General features: G+C 49.4%; 7 protein-coding genes across 7 annotated transcripts; 4 read left to right on the top strand and 3 right to left on the bottom strand.

Moving 5' to 3' along the window:
• Positions 1-2,070: 2,070 nt before the first annotated feature.
• Positions 2,071-3,910, top strand: CTRU02_204720 (choline dehydrogenase; the record flags this gene model as incomplete). Its single annotated transcript, XM_036721196.1, has 2 exons — positions 2,071-2,148; positions 2,216-3,910. The coding sequence occupies 2 exons, from the start codon at positions 2,071-2,073 to the stop codon at positions 3,908-3,910; spliced, it is 1,773 nt and encodes a 590-aa protein (XP_036587180.1).
• A 1,356-nt stretch (positions 3,911-5,266) lies between these two features.
• Positions 5,267-5,928, top strand: CTRU02_204719 (uncharacterized protein; the record flags this gene model as incomplete). Its single annotated transcript, XM_036721195.1, has 2 exons — positions 5,267-5,304; positions 5,355-5,928. 2 exons carry the CDS (start codon positions 5,267-5,269, stop codon positions 5,926-5,928), a joined length of 612 nt encoding a protein of 203 aa, XP_036587179.1.
• Positions 5,929-6,067: 139 nt separating this feature from the next.
• Positions 6,068-8,385, bottom strand: CTRU02_204718 (fungal specific transcription factor domain-containing protein; the record flags this gene model as incomplete). Its single annotated transcript, XM_036721194.2, has 5 exons — positions 6,068-6,751; positions 6,804-7,319; positions 7,372-8,026; positions 8,082-8,210; positions 8,282-8,385. The coding sequence occupies 5 exons, from the start codon at positions 8,383-8,385 to the stop codon at positions 6,068-6,070; spliced, it is 2,088 nt and encodes a 695-aa protein (XP_036587178.2).
• A 717-nt stretch (positions 8,386-9,102) lies between these two features.
• CTRU02_204717 (major facilitator superfamily transporter) lies at positions 9,103-10,828 on the top strand (the record flags this gene model as incomplete). The annotated part of the gene is made up of 6 exons (XM_036721193.1): positions 9,103-9,624; positions 9,678-9,738; positions 9,786-10,024; positions 10,076-10,472; positions 10,526-10,657; positions 10,719-10,828. The coding sequence occupies 6 exons, from the start codon at positions 9,103-9,105 to the stop codon at positions 10,826-10,828; spliced, it is 1,461 nt and encodes a 486-aa protein (XP_036587177.1).
• A 691-nt stretch (positions 10,829-11,519) lies between these two features.
• CTRU02_204716 (Porphobilinogen deaminase) lies at positions 11,520-12,695 on the bottom strand (the record flags this gene model as incomplete). The annotated part of the gene is made up of 2 exons (XM_070204414.1): positions 11,520-11,932; positions 12,239-12,695. 2 exons carry the CDS (start codon positions 12,693-12,695, stop codon positions 11,520-11,522), a joined length of 870 nt encoding a protein of 289 aa, XP_070062177.1.
• A 989-nt stretch (positions 12,696-13,684) lies between these two features.
• On the bottom strand, positions 13,685-15,515 carry CTRU02_204715 (MFS transporter; the record flags this gene model as incomplete). The annotated part of the gene is made up of 2 exons (XM_036721191.1): positions 13,685-14,898; positions 14,960-15,515. The coding sequence occupies 2 exons, from the start codon at positions 15,513-15,515 to the stop codon at positions 13,685-13,687; spliced, it is 1,770 nt and encodes a 589-aa protein (XP_036587175.1).
• Positions 15,516-19,382: 3,867 nt separating this feature from the next.
• CTRU02_204714 (gag protein) lies at positions 19,383-19,799 on the top strand (the record flags this gene model as incomplete). Its single annotated transcript, XM_036721190.2, has 1 exon — positions 19,383-19,799. One exon carries the CDS (start codon positions 19,383-19,385, stop codon positions 19,797-19,799), a length of 417 nt encoding a protein of 138 aa, XP_036587174.2.

Raw genomic sequence — 19,799 nt, 5'->3', positions numbered from 1 at the left:
CGGGCCCCTTCTTGCTGCTTAAGGTTACAAGGGACTTGATCCTTGGGTCTGAAGATTGCCTCCTCGTGTACTGGACGGAGTAGTCCCCTTCAGGAAGGATCCCTTGTATACTAGCTGAAGCCGCAACATGCTGCGAGGGGTAGCATCTTGATGTTGCAAAAGACACGCAACTTTTTGTGATATGTGCCTCCCTCCTGCAGTAGCGTCTTTGTCGTTAAGAGGCAAAGATTTAGCCTACCCGAAGACGTACTGCTACTGAGACCGGGCCAAGTTACCTAAAGGGGACACAATTCAGATGAACCCTGGTTAACGTTAGTAAATTCCCGTAGCTACTAGGTGTTATGACTGCGCAAACTTGTTGGAACTAAAAACATTGTCCCCTGCTCCCTCGATGAAGAAATGCACATACATGGGGGTACGCAAGGGTTAAACCGGGGGATTGAAGAGAAAAGCAGGCAGTGTGGGAGTAGTCAACCAATCAGCCAATCAACCATCCGGGAACCAGGGCTGCACTCCGAAGACTTTCTTGGGCAAAATGCCGCCAACCGATGAAAATGCAATGATTTCCCTTTAGTACTGGAATAAGCACAAAGCCCGACCGATTGAGGTTTTAGAACATTCTGCCTAGGTTTCTAACCGATAGCCAAGTGCGTCTCTAGCCCCCACGAATGCTTCATGTGCTCGGTTGACAGCTTTGTGGGTGTGAAACTGACGGGCCGTCCCCCAGACTCAACCATATCAGAGTATTCCTTTGCCCCATACAAGGCTTAGTGTTATTCTTAATCCGACTTTCGCTGCGAATGAGACCCGCCTTCAACTGTCACCGTGGGCGCTAACCCCGGGGTTGCTTTGAACCGTCCCCTCTCCCAACTCCTCTTGACTCTCCAACCGGCAGGGGTATCCTGTAATACGAGCCAAAGTTCCAAACCGAAGGAGACATCGAACCCTAGGATGCTTGATCTCGCGTAATCACATGGTGTTTTTTTCTTTGCCGCACTAACCTGCAGAGACTAGGGGAAAGAATACCAGGATTGGATGGGTATTCCTTTTGTCCACATCACGGCTGCTCCGCCTTCTGGAGGTCTGAGCGGAGGGGTCATCCAACAAAAGACGTATTAATCCCTGAGAACTCTGGATACTGCCACGCACTGATGTCCGGAAGACTCTCCGAACCATCCGTCAACTTTGAATCACCGACATAGGGAGGGTCGAGTTGCGGGCTTAATCGATTCTAGCCCTTCACTCATCCCTAAAGCTGTGGGGGTTTTGGGGCAAACAGTGGCTCCCCAATCCTAACTTCATCATTAGACTCGGCTACATCCGTACTTGAACCCCTCGCACAACCCACAATCATCGGAGCCGACATCGCGAGTTGGAAAGCGGATTTGATTTCTTTCTTTTTTTCAGGAGTGTCCATTGGATCTTCTTCTCGTAGAACAGTTCAGTAAGCATCGTCTCTTTTGCGTCTGACAAGCTATAGCGCAGGAACATACCCCCGATTTTAATGTCGCTTACCCCCCCTGTCGATTGGGAGCCCCTGTACCATATTTACGGATACAGGGGGAACACTACCCCGAGGACTGTTGGTTCCTTCGGTCGCAAGACATATGGATTATTGGGTCCTTGGAAAAAGTCACTATCCCTGACGGCGTACGTAGGTTTCCAGGGAACCTCGAAAGCAACATACGTCTAGAGTAGTGCCTCGAGTATCTCGCACCCTGAACATTGATTCTTACCAGCGGCGTCCTGGAACGTTCCAATCGGACGTTCATCTGTCCCCAGGGGCCAGCGATCTCAGTCCCACATGGCAGTGCATGAAGAACAGCTTTGTAATGATGAGAAGTCTTGCAATTGCATGACTTTCTACCCAGAAATAGGCTAGTCGGCCGAGATTTCAAGCTACCATTCAGGCGGATACCATTGTTGCACGCTGGAAGCGCGAGGAAGCCGGCATGTACAAAATGCGCCTTGTTCCCATCCAATAGGCATTTCTTCTAGACCACCTAGCATCGAATCTTCGTTGGAAATTCAAGCATCAACGGCCGTCACTCTTTTTAATTCTTGCCCAAGATGGTGTCCTTCAAGTCTTTGCCGGCGTTTGTTTTGCTAGGCGTCGCTTCTGCGGCCGGTGACCAGTCCTACGACTACGTAAGTCATGAATCCTCCTTCGGGCTTTGGTCCTAAGCTGCCTTACACTGCTAACGGGAAAATATAGGTTATTGTTGGTGGCGGTACTGCTGGTTCTGCTCTGGCAGCGCGTCTGAGTCTTGGACTCCCTGATGCTCAGATCCTGCTTCTTGAAGCCGGCCCGTCGGCTTTGGACGACCTCCGTATCAATGTTCCCGGTCTGCGAGGATCCATCTTGGGAAGCACTTTGGATTGGAACTTTACCACGGTCGACCAGAGCGGCCTCGGTGGCCGACAGATTGGTGTGAACCGTGGAAAGGTGCTGGGTGGTTCTTCGGCGATGAACTACTTGTGCTATGACCGCGCCTCTTCTCCCGAGTACGAGGCGTGGAGTGAGATGGGCAGCGAGGGATGGACCTGGGACGTCATGATCGAGGCTATGACCAAGTCGGAGAACTTCACCGGGTCAGACAAGGACCCCCGCGGACGTTCCGGTCCCATTCGCAACACCTACAACCGCGTTCTATTCGACGTTCTTCACAGCTGGGAGCCTGCTGCCACCGAGCTTGGCCTTCCTCTCAACGCAGAGGGGAACATGCATGGCAACCCTATCGGTCTCATGATCCAGGGCACCAATATTGACAACAGGGACTACTCGCGGTCTTACAGCGCCAACAGCTACCTGCCCCTGGCCGGTAGCAACCTTGTCGTTCAACCCAACACTCAGGTTGCCAAGGTTAACTTGAAGAAGACTTGCGAGACCCAGTACGCCGCTACCGGTGTCACTCTGGCTGATGGCACTGTCATTACTGCAACCAAGGAGGTCATCCTGTCGGCTGGTTCAATCCAGAGCCCTGGCCTTCTCGAGCTTTCTGGAATTGGCCAGCCTGAGGTCATCAAGGCGGCTGGAGTCGAGCCTCTCATCGACCTTCCCGGCGTTGGTGAGAACTACCAGGACCACATCCGTACTTCCAACGTGTACCGCCTCAAGGAGGGTTTCGACTCTTTCGATCACCTCATCTTCGAGGCTGGTGGAGAGAACGCCACTGCCGAGCTTCAAAAGTGGATTGATGGAGAGGTTTCTCTGTACGACTACACATCTGCCGCCTATGGTTTCTTGAACTGGGGCCAAGTCGACAGCCAGGCCCAGGCCGACCTCATCGCGCTTGCTGAAGCCGCCGTCGCCAACAGCACCAGCCCCATTGACAAGAAGAAGATTGAGTTCTTGAAGAACGATGCCGTTCCTGACTATGAGCTCATCTTCGAGGCCAACCACGTCGGCGCAGCTGGTTACCCTGGCTCGGGCAAGTTCATCACCATCTTCAGCACCGTCATGCACGCCCTCAGCCGCGGAAACGTGCACATTGACCCCGCCAACCCCACGGGCAAGCCCATCATTGACCCCAAATACTTCAGCAACGAGCACGACATCAAGGCCGCGATTGAGGGCTCCAAGTTCGCCCGTAAGATTGCCGAGTCTGGACCTATCAAGGCCTTTTGGGAGGCCGAGACCGAGCCCGGCCCGGATGTTCAGACGGATGAGCAGTTCCGCGACTTCACTGTCAACACTCTTAACAGCTTCTACCACCCCGTCGGTACCTGCTCCCTCCTGCCGCGTGAGGATGGTGGTGTCGTTGACGCCGACCTGAAGGTTTACGGAACCCACAACCTGCGCGTGGTCGACAACAGTATCATCCCTGTTATCCTGTCAGGCCACATCCAAACCGCTGCCTACGGAATTGCTGAAGTCGCTGCTGCCAAGATTATTGCTAAAGCTGCCTAAGGGATGCTAGGTGTTCTCCATTTTCCATGTCAATGTATCTATCCTAGAAAATTAATGAGGGCAACCTAAAGTCCATTAATCATGAACAGTGGTTTCCAAACTGATTGCGTAACGTTTTCCCCTCCGTACCATAACCAATTAAGCATCACCACAACCATAATGAAATCATTCCATGTTATTACAAGCCGATGAGGGTTAAATAATCTAGCAGGCATCCTTTCTATTCCACTACCCATTAGCAACGTGAGTTACCATTAAAAGACGATGAAGAGTATTACCTTGATAATGTTGTCGGCACATTTAGTTACCAAACTTTACAAATATAGATGTACCCATGCTTCGTCGGCTTATAAGACAATAATCAATAATGATCAGATTTTACGTAGGTAACTAGTAGTGATAGAGGTTTTCGTTACTGCTGTGGAACATCTCTTGAGCCTTCGATTTTATAACAGTTGCTGCCCAACAAACATTTTCCATTCTTCATAAGTCGCATAGAAATCTTGAAGTTTATAGGCCAGTACTCTCTGGAACTCTTGATTATGCACTTTATCATTTTTTTTTTTTTGAAGTTGTTTAGTCAATCGGAGGTTTACTGCTTCGTATCCGACTAGCCACCCTCGACTCTTCTTCCTTGTGGATTTGGAACATGTACCACCTCGCAGCTCATGGATTGTATGAGCTGTTCCCTTCAGATTTAACAGCTGTATTTTCAAGACACTTTATTTTTATTCTTATCATGAGAATGTCTTTTACATCTTTATATCCAATCATTCTTAAGAAGATAACAGCAACTCCAAGATCCCTCGCGGTGTTGACATGTAATTACCTCTCTGTCGAAACGCAACCCGCTTCTAATCAATAATCTCATCCGTTATTTAACTAAAGCTCAAGCTTAAAGATATATTTGAGCCGTATCTTGCCATTCAAATAACAACAATTGAAAGCCGCAGTTCTGCAACTACAGCTATAACCTTCACGTATTGACTCAGGTATCTTGAGGAAATTAGCAGTAATCGCTTTCAAACATGGTAAACTTCATTCTCAGTTTTTAATTTCTAAAAAGAAATTCCATCACGATCATCATCCCTCCTATCACCCTCGTGAACAACATGTGATGGCTGTGATAGGTTCAACAGATCTCCCGATACGAGCTTTTCTCAGCAGCCCCTCCCGCCAAGGCACCAATGCCCAAAAAGGCTGGTGAAATGACCAGCGCAGTTGACGAATGAACTGCGGGCTTCTTAGTGAGGAGCAGATCTTCAATTGCCTGACTGAAAAAAGACGAGCGTCGCCATACGAATGTCCTAAGAAGAGTCCATCATCCATAGTGACTACAACAAATCCATCTCCAAAATGAAGCCCTCCAGCTATTTCATCGCCATTCTGGCAGCGTAGGAGCCCGCATCATTTCTCTACCAACTAAAATCGCTAACTCATCCAGGGCGGCGCCGGTCGCAGCCCAAGTGCCCCCCCCGGAGCTCACGACTCGCTTCGCCACATCGCCCATCTCATTCTCTACACCGGTGCAAACTGGATGTCCGACAGTAACTGATACTCTTGAGGTGTGCGCCACTTGCGCGGTGCTCCAGTGTATCGTCATCTCGACCCTGGTCCAAGTTTGCGGGTGCCCGACGCCGGTCTCGACGGCCTGGGTAGACTTTCCATGCGACGGCACCTGCGGCCAGATCGGATGCAGCACCAGCTACACCGTCATTCCCGGAGAGGTTCCGTGCACCGGTGTTCCAAGCAGCAGTCGAGTGCCGCCAGGGTCGTCGACCATTGAGAAGACTACTGCCTCGGTGACTGTGTCGACGATTGTAACACAAACTGCTACGGTAGCAACGACGGAGAGTGTGCCAGATGATGAATCATCTACTGATTCGCCAAGTGAATCACCGACCGGATCGTCGACTGGATCGTCGGCCGGGGCGGGAACGGTAACAACGTCGGCGGCTGCACCTACGGCAACACCGAATGCTGCTGGGAGATTGGCGGTGCCTTTCAAGTTTTGGTAGAGCCATAACTACATCTGTAACGTTATTGCCGTTGTATTTGCTTTAAGTTTCTTGTTCGAGGATTCGGTCAGGACACAGAATGTCAAGTCTTCATCTCCTAAGTGTTTTGTTTCAACAAATGTAAAGTTGCAAGCCTAAGTTAGGTGCCAGTCCAAGTGTCAGGCGTCCATGTTTCTGGGCTGAGGTCAGGCCAGTACAGGCCTTGGGCACCATCATTGTATATCGACGCATCAATGAACTGCAAATCGAGAATCGGCTGTGCCAAAAGCTCTTGCAGAGATGGCTCGGCAATCGCCATACCCGCCGTCGTATTCTGTGTCGTGAAGGGCTGGCCAATATTTATGGCGTCTCCAAAGGTAGCGGCAGCCTCATTCAAAAGAGTAGAAGTGTCCCCGGCAACGGGGTAACCACCACGACGTGCGTTGGCAGCGGCCATCATGGCCTTCATGGCGTCGATGTGCTGACAAAACTCTCCTGCTGCAAAGTTGCCGTTATCCCTTAGCTGTGAGAGGAACTGGGCTGCTTCCTCGAATTGTTCCCTGTCATTGTGACTATCCTTCCCGTTCAAAAGACTGGAAACTGCGAGGATTGTGGCAGCAGAGAACAGGTATTGGGTGTAAAAGTAGTCAAAGGTGGCGAAAGAGCCATCGATCCAGCATTCAGTGAGAAGTCGACAAGAATGTCGAGCACAACGGATGCATGCTTCGGCCAGGGTCATGGCTGTTGCAGGTATTTGCGGTTCGGGAGTTGATGAAGTCCCCCATGACGCTACGTTGGTGCGCAGGACGTGGAGTAGAATTGGGCGGGTTACACTTATAGCACACTGTATCCATTCGTTAGATGGTTAACATCTTTTTAAAACATTTAAATCTTACCTGGTTGAAATTGAGATGAAGGGAAATAGGTTTCTGCATATGCTCTGATGTGACCTTGAAATCGATATGGAGCTGGGGCGGAAGTTCCTCGACCCAGCCACGAAGGGCGCTGAGAGCTTCTTGAACTCTGTGCGAGAGTGAACTTTGTTGGTTTCTCCGGCGATAAATGGATGGAACAATCCTTCCCAGCACCCGCGCAAGCTTGACGCTAGCAATAAAGTAGGATGCATCTGCGAAATCCTCTGATATGCTTTCGTCGACTGCAGGATTCGATGGAAGGTCCACTTCAATATCAACGTCTTGCACACAGACAGGGTGACCTAGCTTTGCCGCCCACATACGGTCGAAAATATATGCGGTCCAGAATACCCTGTTTCTATGTTCGCGGGCAGCCTTATCTCTCAACTGAGACTCAGGGACATTCAAGTGTAGGCCCATGACGACGGCAAGCCTTGTGGCGGAGCCAGCGAAGGTGTAAGCTGAGTGACGGCGATTAAGTGCCAGAGAATAAAACGACTGGCCGAGTTAGCATACTCATATATGATGAGGGGTGTATTAAATGACTTACTAGTAAAAGTCGCAGCTCAACCACGTCAATACGTGGCCTCTCGCTGGAGATGCGAAGTACTCTAGTTGCGCGAGCAAAGTAGCCCATGCCTGGGAAGTCTTTCTCCGAAGTCGCTGAACGAGTTGAGTACATGGCACCAATGGCAAATAGCGCCCACAGTTTACTCTTGAGAAGAGAATCGCTCTCGGTCGGGTTCTGAATTGTTTGCTCCAAGCCGTCCAAGATAATGCTCTTGCGGATGATGTGGTAGCAGCGGCTAACATATCTCAGGGCAACACCGACGAGCAGGCGTGCTCTCGCAGGGCTGGGCCAAGGACAGTCGATATCTGACAAGGCTAGCAGTCTTTCATCTGTGGCGTAATTGACTCTGGGGATATGCCTATGCTCTCCTGTTGCAATTGCTTGCCTGAACCGAGTTGCAAACGCCGCATCTGACGCCTCACCAATGAGAATTGGTGTATGCGGGATGTTCATATCGAAGAACCACGGGCGCTGATCCAATGAAGGAGCTTGAACAGCAATAGCACTATCCACGGGATCTTTCCCTGTAGAGGGAGGCATCTCGGGGAGGATGATGCTGGCATTGGTTTGAGCATGATCCCCGGCATTTTGGGTCTTGAGCCGTTGGTTTTCGGCGATGAGGTCATCGACATATCTACAGGATGAGATAAGGAAGTGTACAACATCACTGCAAAGTAGCTGCAACATACCGTTGGCTCACTTTGACCATACGGTTTCGTCTGGGATAAGTGCATTCTGCGCCCTTACTGGCTTGGCGACAGTTCTCGCATGGCTGACCACCCGAACATCTCACCTTCCTAGAGTGGCATCTACGACAGCTGAAAGATGAAGATAGACGTCAGTTAGGGTCCCTTTGAGCAGCAACGGGAAGAGAGTTAAGGTAGCTTACGCTGTAGGCTTTGCTCTTGGCTTTGAAGCCACCCCTGTCGAGATCGCAGAAGACCCTCCCAGTATTCTATCCTCCGTGCTAGACATGTCCGCCTCCGATGCCATAATGGTCGATGTTGATACTGGATGGGGAATGTGCCCTCGTGAGCTCCGATGAGTCTCGGGAAGATGTCGAAATGCCGAAGGTGTGAATAGATCCTTGTCCACGCCCACTCGCCTTGAGAGAGCTAGAAAACGTCACCTGTATATCAGAAGAACCACTAAACACCACCTTGTATGCACTAGGCAAGCTAAAAATTCTTTGTTGGCAAGTTTGCACACATCTAGGAAGAATCGTTCGCTTGGCCGATGTCTGTCGGCAAAACGCAATTTTCACCGACAACAAAGCTTAGTCATAGACCGCACAAGCTCGGTCCTCTTTAGTCTCGCCGAAGCTCCTTGTTCATCGTCTCCACAATATCTTCGGCTGTCTCAGTTCTCCAAATCGGCTACATGGTGAGTTGAGTTGCCGACTCAGATGGCTGCACCAAAAGCTCTTGATCCAAGGAAATCCGACACTGTTTCCGCAGGATTTCTGCAGCTGAACCGGCTTCGCTTAGAATTCGCCATGTTAGGCCCACTTATCGAAACATTTGAGTCATAGGATAGGAACCAAATAAATGGTGAATTTTCACAATGCCGGTCGAATCTCCGAATGGCGGAGTGACTCCGGGGTATATACCCGGTTGGGTCCCAGACCGTCAGTTGCAGTCTGGACAAGGTCCCAACTCTGAGGCTACGACAATTCCCTTTAAGCCATCTTGATGATACTACGTCGCTACAATGGACTCCCAGACAGTTAAGAAGCCGGACGATATAGCTGCCGTCTCCGCGCCGCAGTTGAGCCCCGATCCGCTTTCCGGCCCCATCACGGCTGCCTCCGATTCTCCTCCGCCCGTTGCTTTCGACGATGTGGTTATGGAGATGCCCACTTGGAAGAAATGGGTCACTCTTTTTGTGGTCTGCTGGATGGCCCTGCCCGTGACATTCTCAGGAAGTTCGATTATGACGGCGACTAAAGAGGTGGCCGCCGACTTTGGCGTGCCCACACATAGTATCACGACGGCCAACGCTGGTGTTTTCATTGCTATGGCCATGTCGGCGCTTATTTGGTTGCCCATCAGCAATATTGTGGGCCGTAGGACTGCTTACCTCTTGGCCAACTCTCTCCTTACTCTCTGCTCCGTCGGGTCGGCGTTGTCCCCGAACTTGGCTTGTTTTACGACGATTTGGGTCATTGGAGGAACAACGGGTCCATTTTTCCTCGTTGCGGGTCAGACCATTTTGGCGGATATCTTTGAGCCTGTGAGCAAGATACCAAGACTCCCAGTTGACTTGGCAACTCTAATGATCAATAGACGACTAGAGGTACCGCAGTTGGTTTCTTCCTAGGAAGTTGTGTTGCCGCAAACACGATAGGTAAACATGTTGTCCGACTTAAACTTGCGCTTGCTGACTTCAAAAAGCTCCGTTGACGGGTGGCGTTATTGTCAATTTTACTAGCTGGAGAGTCATTTACGGAGTCCAGGCTGGCATGACATGCGTGGGTTTGATTCTGGCTTTCTTCTTCGTACCGAAAGCGAGTGATTTAAAGCATCAAAATGTTGCTGAAAAGACACCATGTCACTCCGCCAAAGACGTGATGAATGCGTTCAACCCAGCAGGCGTGTTTCGTGCTTTTAAGTACCCCAACATTCTTGCAACGGTATGACCTTTTGTTGCAGTCTCCTACTTATCATCACTAACATAATGTAAGAACATCACATGCGGCCTATTGGGATTCAATCAATATGGTCTACTCAGCTCTGTCCGACGTGTCATCAACCCCCGCTTCGGCCTAACCTCTCCTCTCATCAGCGGTTTGTTTTACCTAGCTCCCGGAGCGGGCTTCCTCTTGGGCAGTACTCTGGGCGGTCGGCTGTCAGATCATACCGTCAAGCGTTACATTCGCAAACGCAATGGCCTCAGATTGCCGCAAGACAGACTGAGAAGTAGCTTGCCGGCCGTGTTTATCATCTTACCACTTGGGACACTCCTTTATGGTTGGAGCGTGCAAAAGGAGCTCGGTGGAATGGCTTTGCCCATTGTGAGCTCCTTCATCCAGGGCCTTGGGCTAATGTGGTCATTCAGTGGCCTAAACACATATTCAGCTGGTAAGTACCTTGGTATAGCCCCTCTATGACGTTTTTACTTACCTGTATCTCAGAGGCTCTTCCCGAGCATCGTACCGCCGTTATAAGCGGTAAGTACATCATTCAATACAGCTTCGGAGCCGGTGCTGTTGGAGGTTTGGTACCGATGATAGATGCCATCGGAGTTGGTTGGTCTTTTACTATTAGTGAGTACAACCCCTTTTGGCTCTGAGCAACAAGCTTGTATAAATTCTAACAAGAAACCAGCTGGTCTTGGGGCAATTCTAGGAGGTGTATTCGTGTTGATGATTGCCAAATTCGCATCAAAGGCACAGAACTGGGTCGACGAAAAAGGCAGCAGTGAGGATGAAGACTAAGTACTTTCGATTCTGAGACTTGGGTGTGTTACACATGCATTTGATCGCATTGGAAGCACGTGTGTGGCGTTGACTCGGATGGGAAAATCTGTTTTAATGATGACAAGGTTTTGTCTTAGGAGTACAAGGGTAGTAGATAGTTTCATGCATATCCAATATTTGGTAATGAGAAATGAGTCCAAGTTTCAATCTCGATTCATGATTATTACTTGATTTCTAGCTTACCTACTAGCATATCCAGACCGACGATGGGTGGTGTCAGCACCGGAGAGGAAAGGAGGGGTTGCTTAGACAGTATTCCTACCAACTTGTCGCAGGGCGTTGCAGTTCTTGGGACTGAGGAAGGTCAGGAAATTAAAGACGACATCAGAAACGAAATCCTTGCTCACTACTCCTCTTTTGAAGAGGCCTGGGAGGGCGTGGCCTCCGAGGAGGTCATTCCTGGTTTGAATAGCCTCGTGCAGGAAATCCTCCGCTACTTCAGCGCCGTTCCTATAAGTTTCCCCAGGACCCCGTCGTCTTGGACAATATTTAGAAGAAAAAGGTAAAGGACACATGTCTTCTTTTCTTTGCGAGGAGTCGCAGGAACCGCTCCCGTGGTCCATGTTAAAAGACAGGCGGACTAGATTTTGAGGCACATGATGCATTCCGCCACCTCTTTCTAACTTGCTGTAATACATGTTGTCAAAAATCAGATCGTAACTGGTAACAGTCTTCGCGCCCCCTTATGAAGAAGCAAGCTGGCAACTGAAACACCAAGTTGCTCTGCTTCGATATCGCACTGGACGACAGCCACATCTTCAGCAAAGATTTCCGTTGTTCCTGTCATGTCAAGAATTGTCGCTTGCAAGTGGAGTTTGCCACGATCAAGGCTTGGTAATTGCTGTTGAAATTCTTCTGTTGTGTCTGCTGTCTCGGTTTCCATGAGGGCCTCAAAGGTCGAGCAGACGCCAATTGGGGATGAGCATCCCCCTTGCAGACTACGAAGCATTGCCCTCTCCGCCATGCCGCGCCATCTCGAAGGGAGGTGGTCGACATGACGGACGAGTTGTTGTATGTTTTGACGATCCGTGCTGACTTCAACGCCCAGTGCACCCTGGCCGACTGCATAGGGAAATGTGCTAGCATTCAGCCGTTGCGTGATACGATGACCGAGTCCCAGACGCAATAGTCCTGCTGTTGCTAAAAGAATACATGAAAATTGCGAAGACGGCGCGTCAAGCTTGCGAAGGCGAGTGTCTCTAATAGACATGATTAGATGGGCTCGTGCCGACAGACGTGGTGTATCCCAGGCCGCAAGGGGATCAAGCCAAACTTACACGTTGCCGCGACATTCTACTACCTCCAGATGAGGCCAATTTCGTCGAACAAGAGCTTTCCTTCTGGAAGAGCTCGACCCCACAACAGAACCAGGCGGCAGTTCATCGATCGATTTGAATTTTGAGTCGGCCCTCATAATGACGGCATCAGATGCATCTTCGCGCTCTGGAACGGCCCCAAGAAGGCATTTAGGGGGCAGCGTTGTTGGCATATCCTTCAAGCTGTGGACGAGGAGTTGGGTCTTGCCGGCAACCAGGTCTGACTCCAAATCGTTCGTCCAAAGGCTCTTACCAATGTCGGATCCGCCGGTCTGCTTGGAGAGGATCATGAAAGGCGTTTGCTTATCCGTGTCACCGGCGGCGCTTCCCGTGGCGATTCTGAAGGTGGGCAAGGAGCCCACCGCCTGTTGCAGTTTGGATATGACGGAAAGGCTTTGGACAAGAGCGAGCTCCGACTTTCGGCAGCCGACAACCACTTCGGAAGATTTGGATTGCAACATCTCTTCTGCCTCTCCATGCCGTTGAGAGCTCGGGTTGGGGACGCTCATTGTAGTTCTATGCGCAGGTGGAAGCTTCCGATGACGTTGGCTGCGCTCGCGCAGGAAACGAGAGATAATGTGCACCGGGACTTGCAGACTCGCTTTCAGCTTAGGGCATGCTTACGAACCAGACCCCTTGAACAGGGGTCGTTCGACAGTCAATGGGAAGGTAAAAGTCCGAAGACGCGGGCCGCAATCAAGCGGCAGGGAGCTTAGTATGCAAATCAAAGATCAGGGGAAGATGCACCGAGCATGAAGGAAAGACAGCAAGGATTACAACATTACTTGATTGTCAGGAGGCTTATTGGCTAGTGTTTCTTACCCTGTTTCGCCCTTGAAGGAGGCATCTGGATGTTTGGATAAGTCAAATTGTTATCTAACGAAGATAGAAATAGAGTTGCTTGATCCTTCCATATCTATTCCTAGCTTCATGAAAGATAGAGCTGCGCCTTGCACGATGTTGGTATGTTGATGTTTCCCCTCACAATCTCTCTCTTTCTCTTTCTCCCACCCACTGACTCGCTCCCTTGTAGTAATGGTTATTGTGCACATTAGAGTCGGGCAAAGTGTGCAATGTGACTGGGTGCTTATTACCCACCTATACAAGTCCTTCCACGGTGAACAGAGATATGGGGCCTTGGGGGTTTGGCGCGTGAGTGTGAGGGGAGAAGCGGATGGTTTTGTCTATTAGCCCGATCCCCCCCGCTCGATGCCATGTTTGATGCCAACCAGATCTAGTAACTCTGTTGGTTCCAAGTGGGCCTTGCAGAATTACGAAAGAGACTTTTGTAATTCTTGTGTTGGAACTTGCGCCTTGATGCAGGGTTTCACATTTTGTCAATTCTCCTACCACTTCCTGTGCAGATTCGAGTCCCGGTAAGCGTGTGGCGGCCTAATAAGCCTAGGATGTTCTCAAGCATTCAGTTGGATGTGAATACGACTCTAACCTCAACTCATGACCTACGACTTGATTGCTAGATTACTAGAGTATCCGTGACTCATTGCCTGACCGATACTGCAAACCTGCTCTTAGCCCGAATCAAGTGACCGTAGTAGTACAGCACATATGGAATTGGCGCCAGAGCAGCCGAAATGCACGCCAAAATCGTCAGCGTGTAATGGTTGCCCATCTTCTCATAAAACGGAATGCCAACCACAGTCATCCCCCCTGCGACGATGTATCTGATCAATGACACGAACGTAAGCGCCGAGGCAGAGTATATCTCGTATGAGTCGATGATGTACATATAGACGCATATAAAGATACCGGTCACTCCATAGCCGAAGACGACAACCGCAAAGATGGCAGACCAGATGCTGATGCTGGAAAAGTTGGTCCAACCAAGCCAAAAGAGCGAGATTGGGATAGATACTGCTGCTCCAAACATGGCATACCAAAGACGGATTTCCGGAACAAACGATCCGTCGCTGTTGTTTCGATTAATTCTCTTCAGTGTCATTCGGTAGACAAGAGGTACAAACGCAAAGTTGATCTGGGTTCCGATAAACATGGCGACGAAGATGATGTTAGCGAGTCCCTGGTTGAGACCGTAGGTGCGCTCGAAGATATCCGGCCAACCGACAAGAAACGTGAATAGCACGATATAGACGACGGTAATGTAGAGCGTCATGGCGATGATGATAGGCTCCGTCAGCATGAGAAATGGCCGTGTCATGCTAGTCTTCAACCGGCTGAACAAAGTTGCATCAACAATCTCGTGTTCCGACCGAAATCGGTTGTCGCCCGTGATCCTCCGATAATGTGCAGCCTTCCACTGCAGGAGTAGCGGACCGTAGGTCTCAGGCATACAGAGCAAGACGAGGACGAGAACCAGCCCAGAGGCAATAAGCATGGTCCATTCTGTCCAGCGCCAGCTAACAGCTGATGACGGACCTATGTACGCTCCCATGACTGCACCGATCATCGGACCGCCGAAGCAGGTAATGGCGTAGAGGGGGAAGCTCCACGTCTTCTCTAGGCGGTTGTACATGTCGGCGATTGAGCCGCCTGAGCAAACAAGTGGTGTCGAAGCGGAGCAGCCGGCAAGAAACCGGAAAACTATTTGAGCACCAAAGTTTGGTGCCAGTCCCGACGCCATAATCCAGATCATGAAGACTGCCATGGAGACGGTGTAGACAGCGTTGCGTCCAAATGTCTCGGAAAAGGGCCCTGCAACGAGGGACCCGAGACCCATGCCTACCAAGTAGAGGCCTAGCAACAATTAGCAACCTTGAAGAGTGACTACCTTGGCTAGGTAGGTAGGTCAACATACCTGTAGCCAGCGATTCTGCAACCTCACTGACGCCAAAGTCAACCGCAGCTTGGGGTAGCACCGTGGCATCGATACCCGACGCCGCTCCAACAAAGAGGGCGATCACCGAGATTTGCAGCGTCACACCAATGCGTTTTATCACGGGCCAGTTGTGAGGGTCCAAGGGGTCATCCGGTCCCGCCCACCCGACAACGAAGACCCGGCCTCCGTGGCCCTCCTGGGCTGTGCGGTCTCGGACGTGGATACCGGTCAACACCCGGCCGAGAGCGGTCCCTTCAGAATACTGGGTCCGCGTTGTCCGTAATGACTGGTTGCGCCCAACAGCATCGGAGGACTCTTCGCTGCAGGACTCTGCTTCGTCATTGCCATGTGGTCCTGAGATATGACCTGGAATTTGCCCTGATTCCCCCGGAGGACCTTTTTCTTCGTCGGAATGAGGTTCTTGAACGGAGCGCTCATGTGCTGGTGTTTTAGACGAGGACGCCGCTCCCATGTCTTTGTCGATTTGCGCCTGGGCAGCTGCACCAGCCCGGCGGTATTGTAGCAGCGACTGCATAATCGCGTTTGAGGTTTGCTGCTGTCATGAAGATGCTTCACGGCTGACCAAGTTGTTTGTGGCTCTGCTTCATCTTGTAGTGAAGTTGGTCAAGACGATTGGCGGCTGTACCTTGAGGAACGTGGGCCTATGAGGAATTACGTGAAGTTGATGACAGCTCGGAAACCGAGTCAGGATTATGAAGCAAATCCAACACCAGATTAGTGACCTCATCCTTGGACCCTCAACGGCACCCCACCCTGATTAGTCTATTATTTTTTTGTCATTTTAGCACCTTCAAGTACATAGTAATGCCGTTGTTCATCGCCATACATTTGTTTCCGTTTTATTCCCACATGCTATTTGAATTAGTAACGTCATGTGGGTTTCTTAGTGCTTTTTAGCAAACTTTTTAGCAAAGGACTCTCGGCTTTTTCCCTCGGCGCTAACAGTCGTTTTCCGAGATGTTTCTTGTTTCTTCGTTAACTTTCAGAGTCCTCACATTATGCAGCTTCCCGAATCTCTTGTGGGTGGCAGGCCTCGCCGGCCCGTCACGTGGGCTGACGGCCGCCACCACTGGTCTTAGCCAGCCTCCACAGCCCTCTAGCCAGTTAGTTAGTTCTTCCACCAACAACACCACTTTTCCTATTCTGAGCGTTCTGTGCCGGTTCTCGCCTATAGGTTATAAGCCTAGCGTTATTCTTTCGGAATAACGTCGTTTTACCTATTATTCTACTCGTCTGTTAATTTTCTATTGATTCACGAATTTTTGCGATTTTATTCGCTTTATTTACCTTTCTGTGCGATTTTCTCGCTTTCTTTCCTTCCTTTTCGCTAACGAATTTCACTTTCTAACGCGATATTGGCTGCCTGGCGCGTACGAATATTACATGGCACGCGACCGACTACTACAACCTACTAGTTTTCACGAATACTACGGAATTCTATTATAATAACAGACTTTTTAGTCATAACTATACTTTTACTTCGATTTCCTCGTTCTTACGAGGATTTAACCTTTTTAGCTTCGGTTTTTCAAACTAGCCTATTAGTTTCTCGTATCTTCTACGAGTATTTATTCTTCCCTTCGATTTACTATATTTCTACGGTCGGATCTTATAATTCTACCTATTTCTCGCGTTCTTACGCAAGATTCTCCCTCCTATATAATATTTATACTTCTTTAGTACTATTTACTTATTAATACCTTCCCTTCAATACCTTCCCTTTCTAACAGCACGCGTAGGTAGCAGCGAAAGTAAGCCATCTAACGTATAGACACGCCTCTAAAGCTACGGCCTCGGAGAAACGCCTGTAATCGAGGTACGACTATAAGTCTATCCCGTACTATTATAATACCCTTATTTTTTACTTCAAGATGTCTTAAAACGACTTCAAAACCGTCTTTACGCCTCTCCCTCGCTGAAAAGATAAATCTAACTAGAATACCTAGCGTATGCTTATTATAGCGACCCTGCGAGGATACGACTTCGAGATATTCCTCGAGACTAACGTCCCTCGCCTTGCTAACCTTATTGCTATAGAGGAATAGAGAAAGAACCGTAACGTTACGTATAGTCTCCTTATAAACGCTAGCAAATCGGTTCTTAATAGACTCTATATAGCGGGTTAGGTTAACGATAGAAACCCTTACGAATTATAGTAGGCGCTTAAGAAGCATATTCTAAGAATCTTATAAGATGCTATAGCTACCCTTATTAACGAGTTTGCTAAAACTACTACTAACGATTATAAGATACTTTACGATGCCCTTAATCGCTATTACTACCTTAGAAAGCGTATTAAGACTATTTACAGTCGTCTACTAGACTCCTTCCTCGCCGTTTTTCTCCTTAATTTCTTTAAAGACCGACTTCCTAATATATATAAGTATTTTACTTCGAAAGGCGCTACCTATCCTACGTAGAATAAAGTAGCCGATACGATTTATATACTTACCTAAGACGAAGATCAAAAGCATAATTATGCTACTATTTGCAATACACCTAGAAGCAAGTCTACCAGCAGTAGGGGTCTTGCCTCTCTAGCCGTTACTACTACCGTGTCACAGTTCTTCCTGCTAGCACGTAGCTATAACAGGCAGAGGTCGGAACCGTGATAAGAACAGAGATGTAAATAGAATAGTGCAGAAGTCAAACAAACGGTTATAAGGTAATAAATAACGATAAATTGATAAACGTAGGTATAAGTAGTTAGTCTTGTATTGAGTTGCTTTACTAACGATAATGCTGTCGAAGGCGTCTCTTATACAGGTACGGCTAGCATGTAAGATATTACGTACCCTTGATAACTATTTATAGAATTATGACAAGTACCCCTCCCGAAAAAAGACGATCGTCCCGATCGATAGTTAAAATGAAAACTAATTATATGAATTTATTCCTTCTATTACCTATCTATCGCGAAGAATTACGACCTTAACGATAAAATCCTATCCTAATCGCGGTCTAGCATGTTACTAAAGCGGCTTTGCTTAGTCGGGCCTGCGATGTTCTTGGTAGCGACGCGCTTGTCGCCCTTCTGCAACTTAGCAATAGCTTCGCGCAGTTCCACGATCTTACCGCGGAGGACTATAATTTCGTTATCCTTAGTAGCGATAACGCGGTTAACCTTTATAGCGATTATTTCCTTGCTAGTAGTAGTCGCTTTGAGTACTTTAAGGCGATCGTTAACGCTTGCGACGTCGACGGTAGACTAGGCTTTCTCGTCGAGTTTGTTAAGGCGAGGGATAATCTCCTTGTTAACGCTATTAACGATTTTCTTTATATTCTTAGTAACCGTCTTATTTATTTTGTAAATATTACCTTCGAAAGCTTAAAACGCTTTTTCTATATTCTTAAGTTGTTTATAAGCGGTTATATCGGTAGCGGTTATATAGCTAATATTTATAAGCAGGGGAACTAAGAAGAGGTCGGCTTAGTAAATAGTAATAAGGTAGCTTGTAATAGTATTATTAACCTAACCGTTGCTAGTATAAAAGATAGTTGTAAGAACCTAGGCGTAGGACGGTAAGTATTCCGTATATAAGGCGTTATTATTATACGCGGTATAGGCGTGTTTGTAAGCGTCCTGAACGCGACGGATAAATAGGTTAGAGGAGGGGGTAGCTAGGCTAGTAAAGTTGTCGAGACAAGCCTCGATCTCCTCGAGTAATATATCGTCTAGGTAGAAGGCAAACGCGTCCTAGGCGCGCTTTTTAGCGTCTCGGACCTAGGTACTATCGACCTTAGTAGCGGTATGCTTCTTCTGTCAGATTGAGCGCGCTACGCGAGGCTTCGGCAACGCTCGGCAGAACACTATTTCCGAGCGCCGAGCCCCGGGTCAGGGGGTGGCATACCCCCTTCCCTACGCGCCCCTGAAGGGCCCTTAGACAGTTACACACATAACGGAATATACATCGTTCTGAACCCTCAATTCGACACCAGTCGGCAGGGGTATTCAGGGTGATTTTCGCGCTTGAGGAGGACATTTCGACGATAGGGGTTCAATTGGGCGCGTAGAAAGGGCTTTCGTATGCGTAGAATAGATGGCTGGCGGCGTTTAACGTAAACGCAGCACGTATCAGACTGTTAATTGTCGAATTGAGGGTTCAGAACGATGTATATTCCGTTATGTGTGTAACTGTCTAAGGGCCCTTCAGGGGCGCGTAGGGAAGGGGGTATGCCACCCCCTGACCCGGGGCTCGGCGCTCGGAAATAGTGTTCTGCCGAGCGTTGCCGAAGCCTCGCGTAGCGCGCTCAATCTGACAACTGGATCCTATGGATCGACCAGCTGCAGTCGAAGGCCAAGTCCTACGACCTCTGGCGATATATCGATCCCCAGCGCCCAGGCGCCTTAAACACGGGACAAACGCGTCTCGAGCGGCGGATGGAGCGGCCGAAGCGCCCCGAAATATACGATCACCCCAAGACCGGCAAAGCCGAAGTGCTAAACGAAGACGCCGACTACGAAACGCGCGCACAAGCGCTGGAGGAGCTCTCGGCAGCCAATCTCGCCCTGTATAAGGAACGTCGGTCTGAATATATGGAGCGCTCCAAGACCCATGAAGCGTTCCTGAAAGGGATTCGCGTGCTCGAAGACTGGGTCCGAGATACAGTCAGCACCTCTCTCCTCAAGAGCTGCTGTACCGCGGACCGCGCACTGGACCGCTGGGTCTACGCGTTGAAGGAACGCGTAGGGATAACCACTCGTGAGAGACGCACCGCCGCGAGCGAAGCATATAAGAGAGCGCTCCAGATACCGGAGCGGAAGCGACTCGCAACGAAGAAAGAGCTGGAAGAGTAG

The sequence above is a fragment of the Colletotrichum truncatum genome (assembly GCF_014235925.2).
Source record: "Colletotrichum truncatum strain CMES1059 chromosome Unknown Contig_0002, whole genome shotgun sequence".
Classification (NCBI taxonomy): domain Eukaryota; kingdom Fungi; phylum Ascomycota; class Sordariomycetes; order Glomerellales; family Glomerellaceae; genus Colletotrichum; species Colletotrichum truncatum.
Note: the sequence above shows the minus strand (reverse complement) of the source record. Positions and strands in the feature narration are given on the sequence as shown.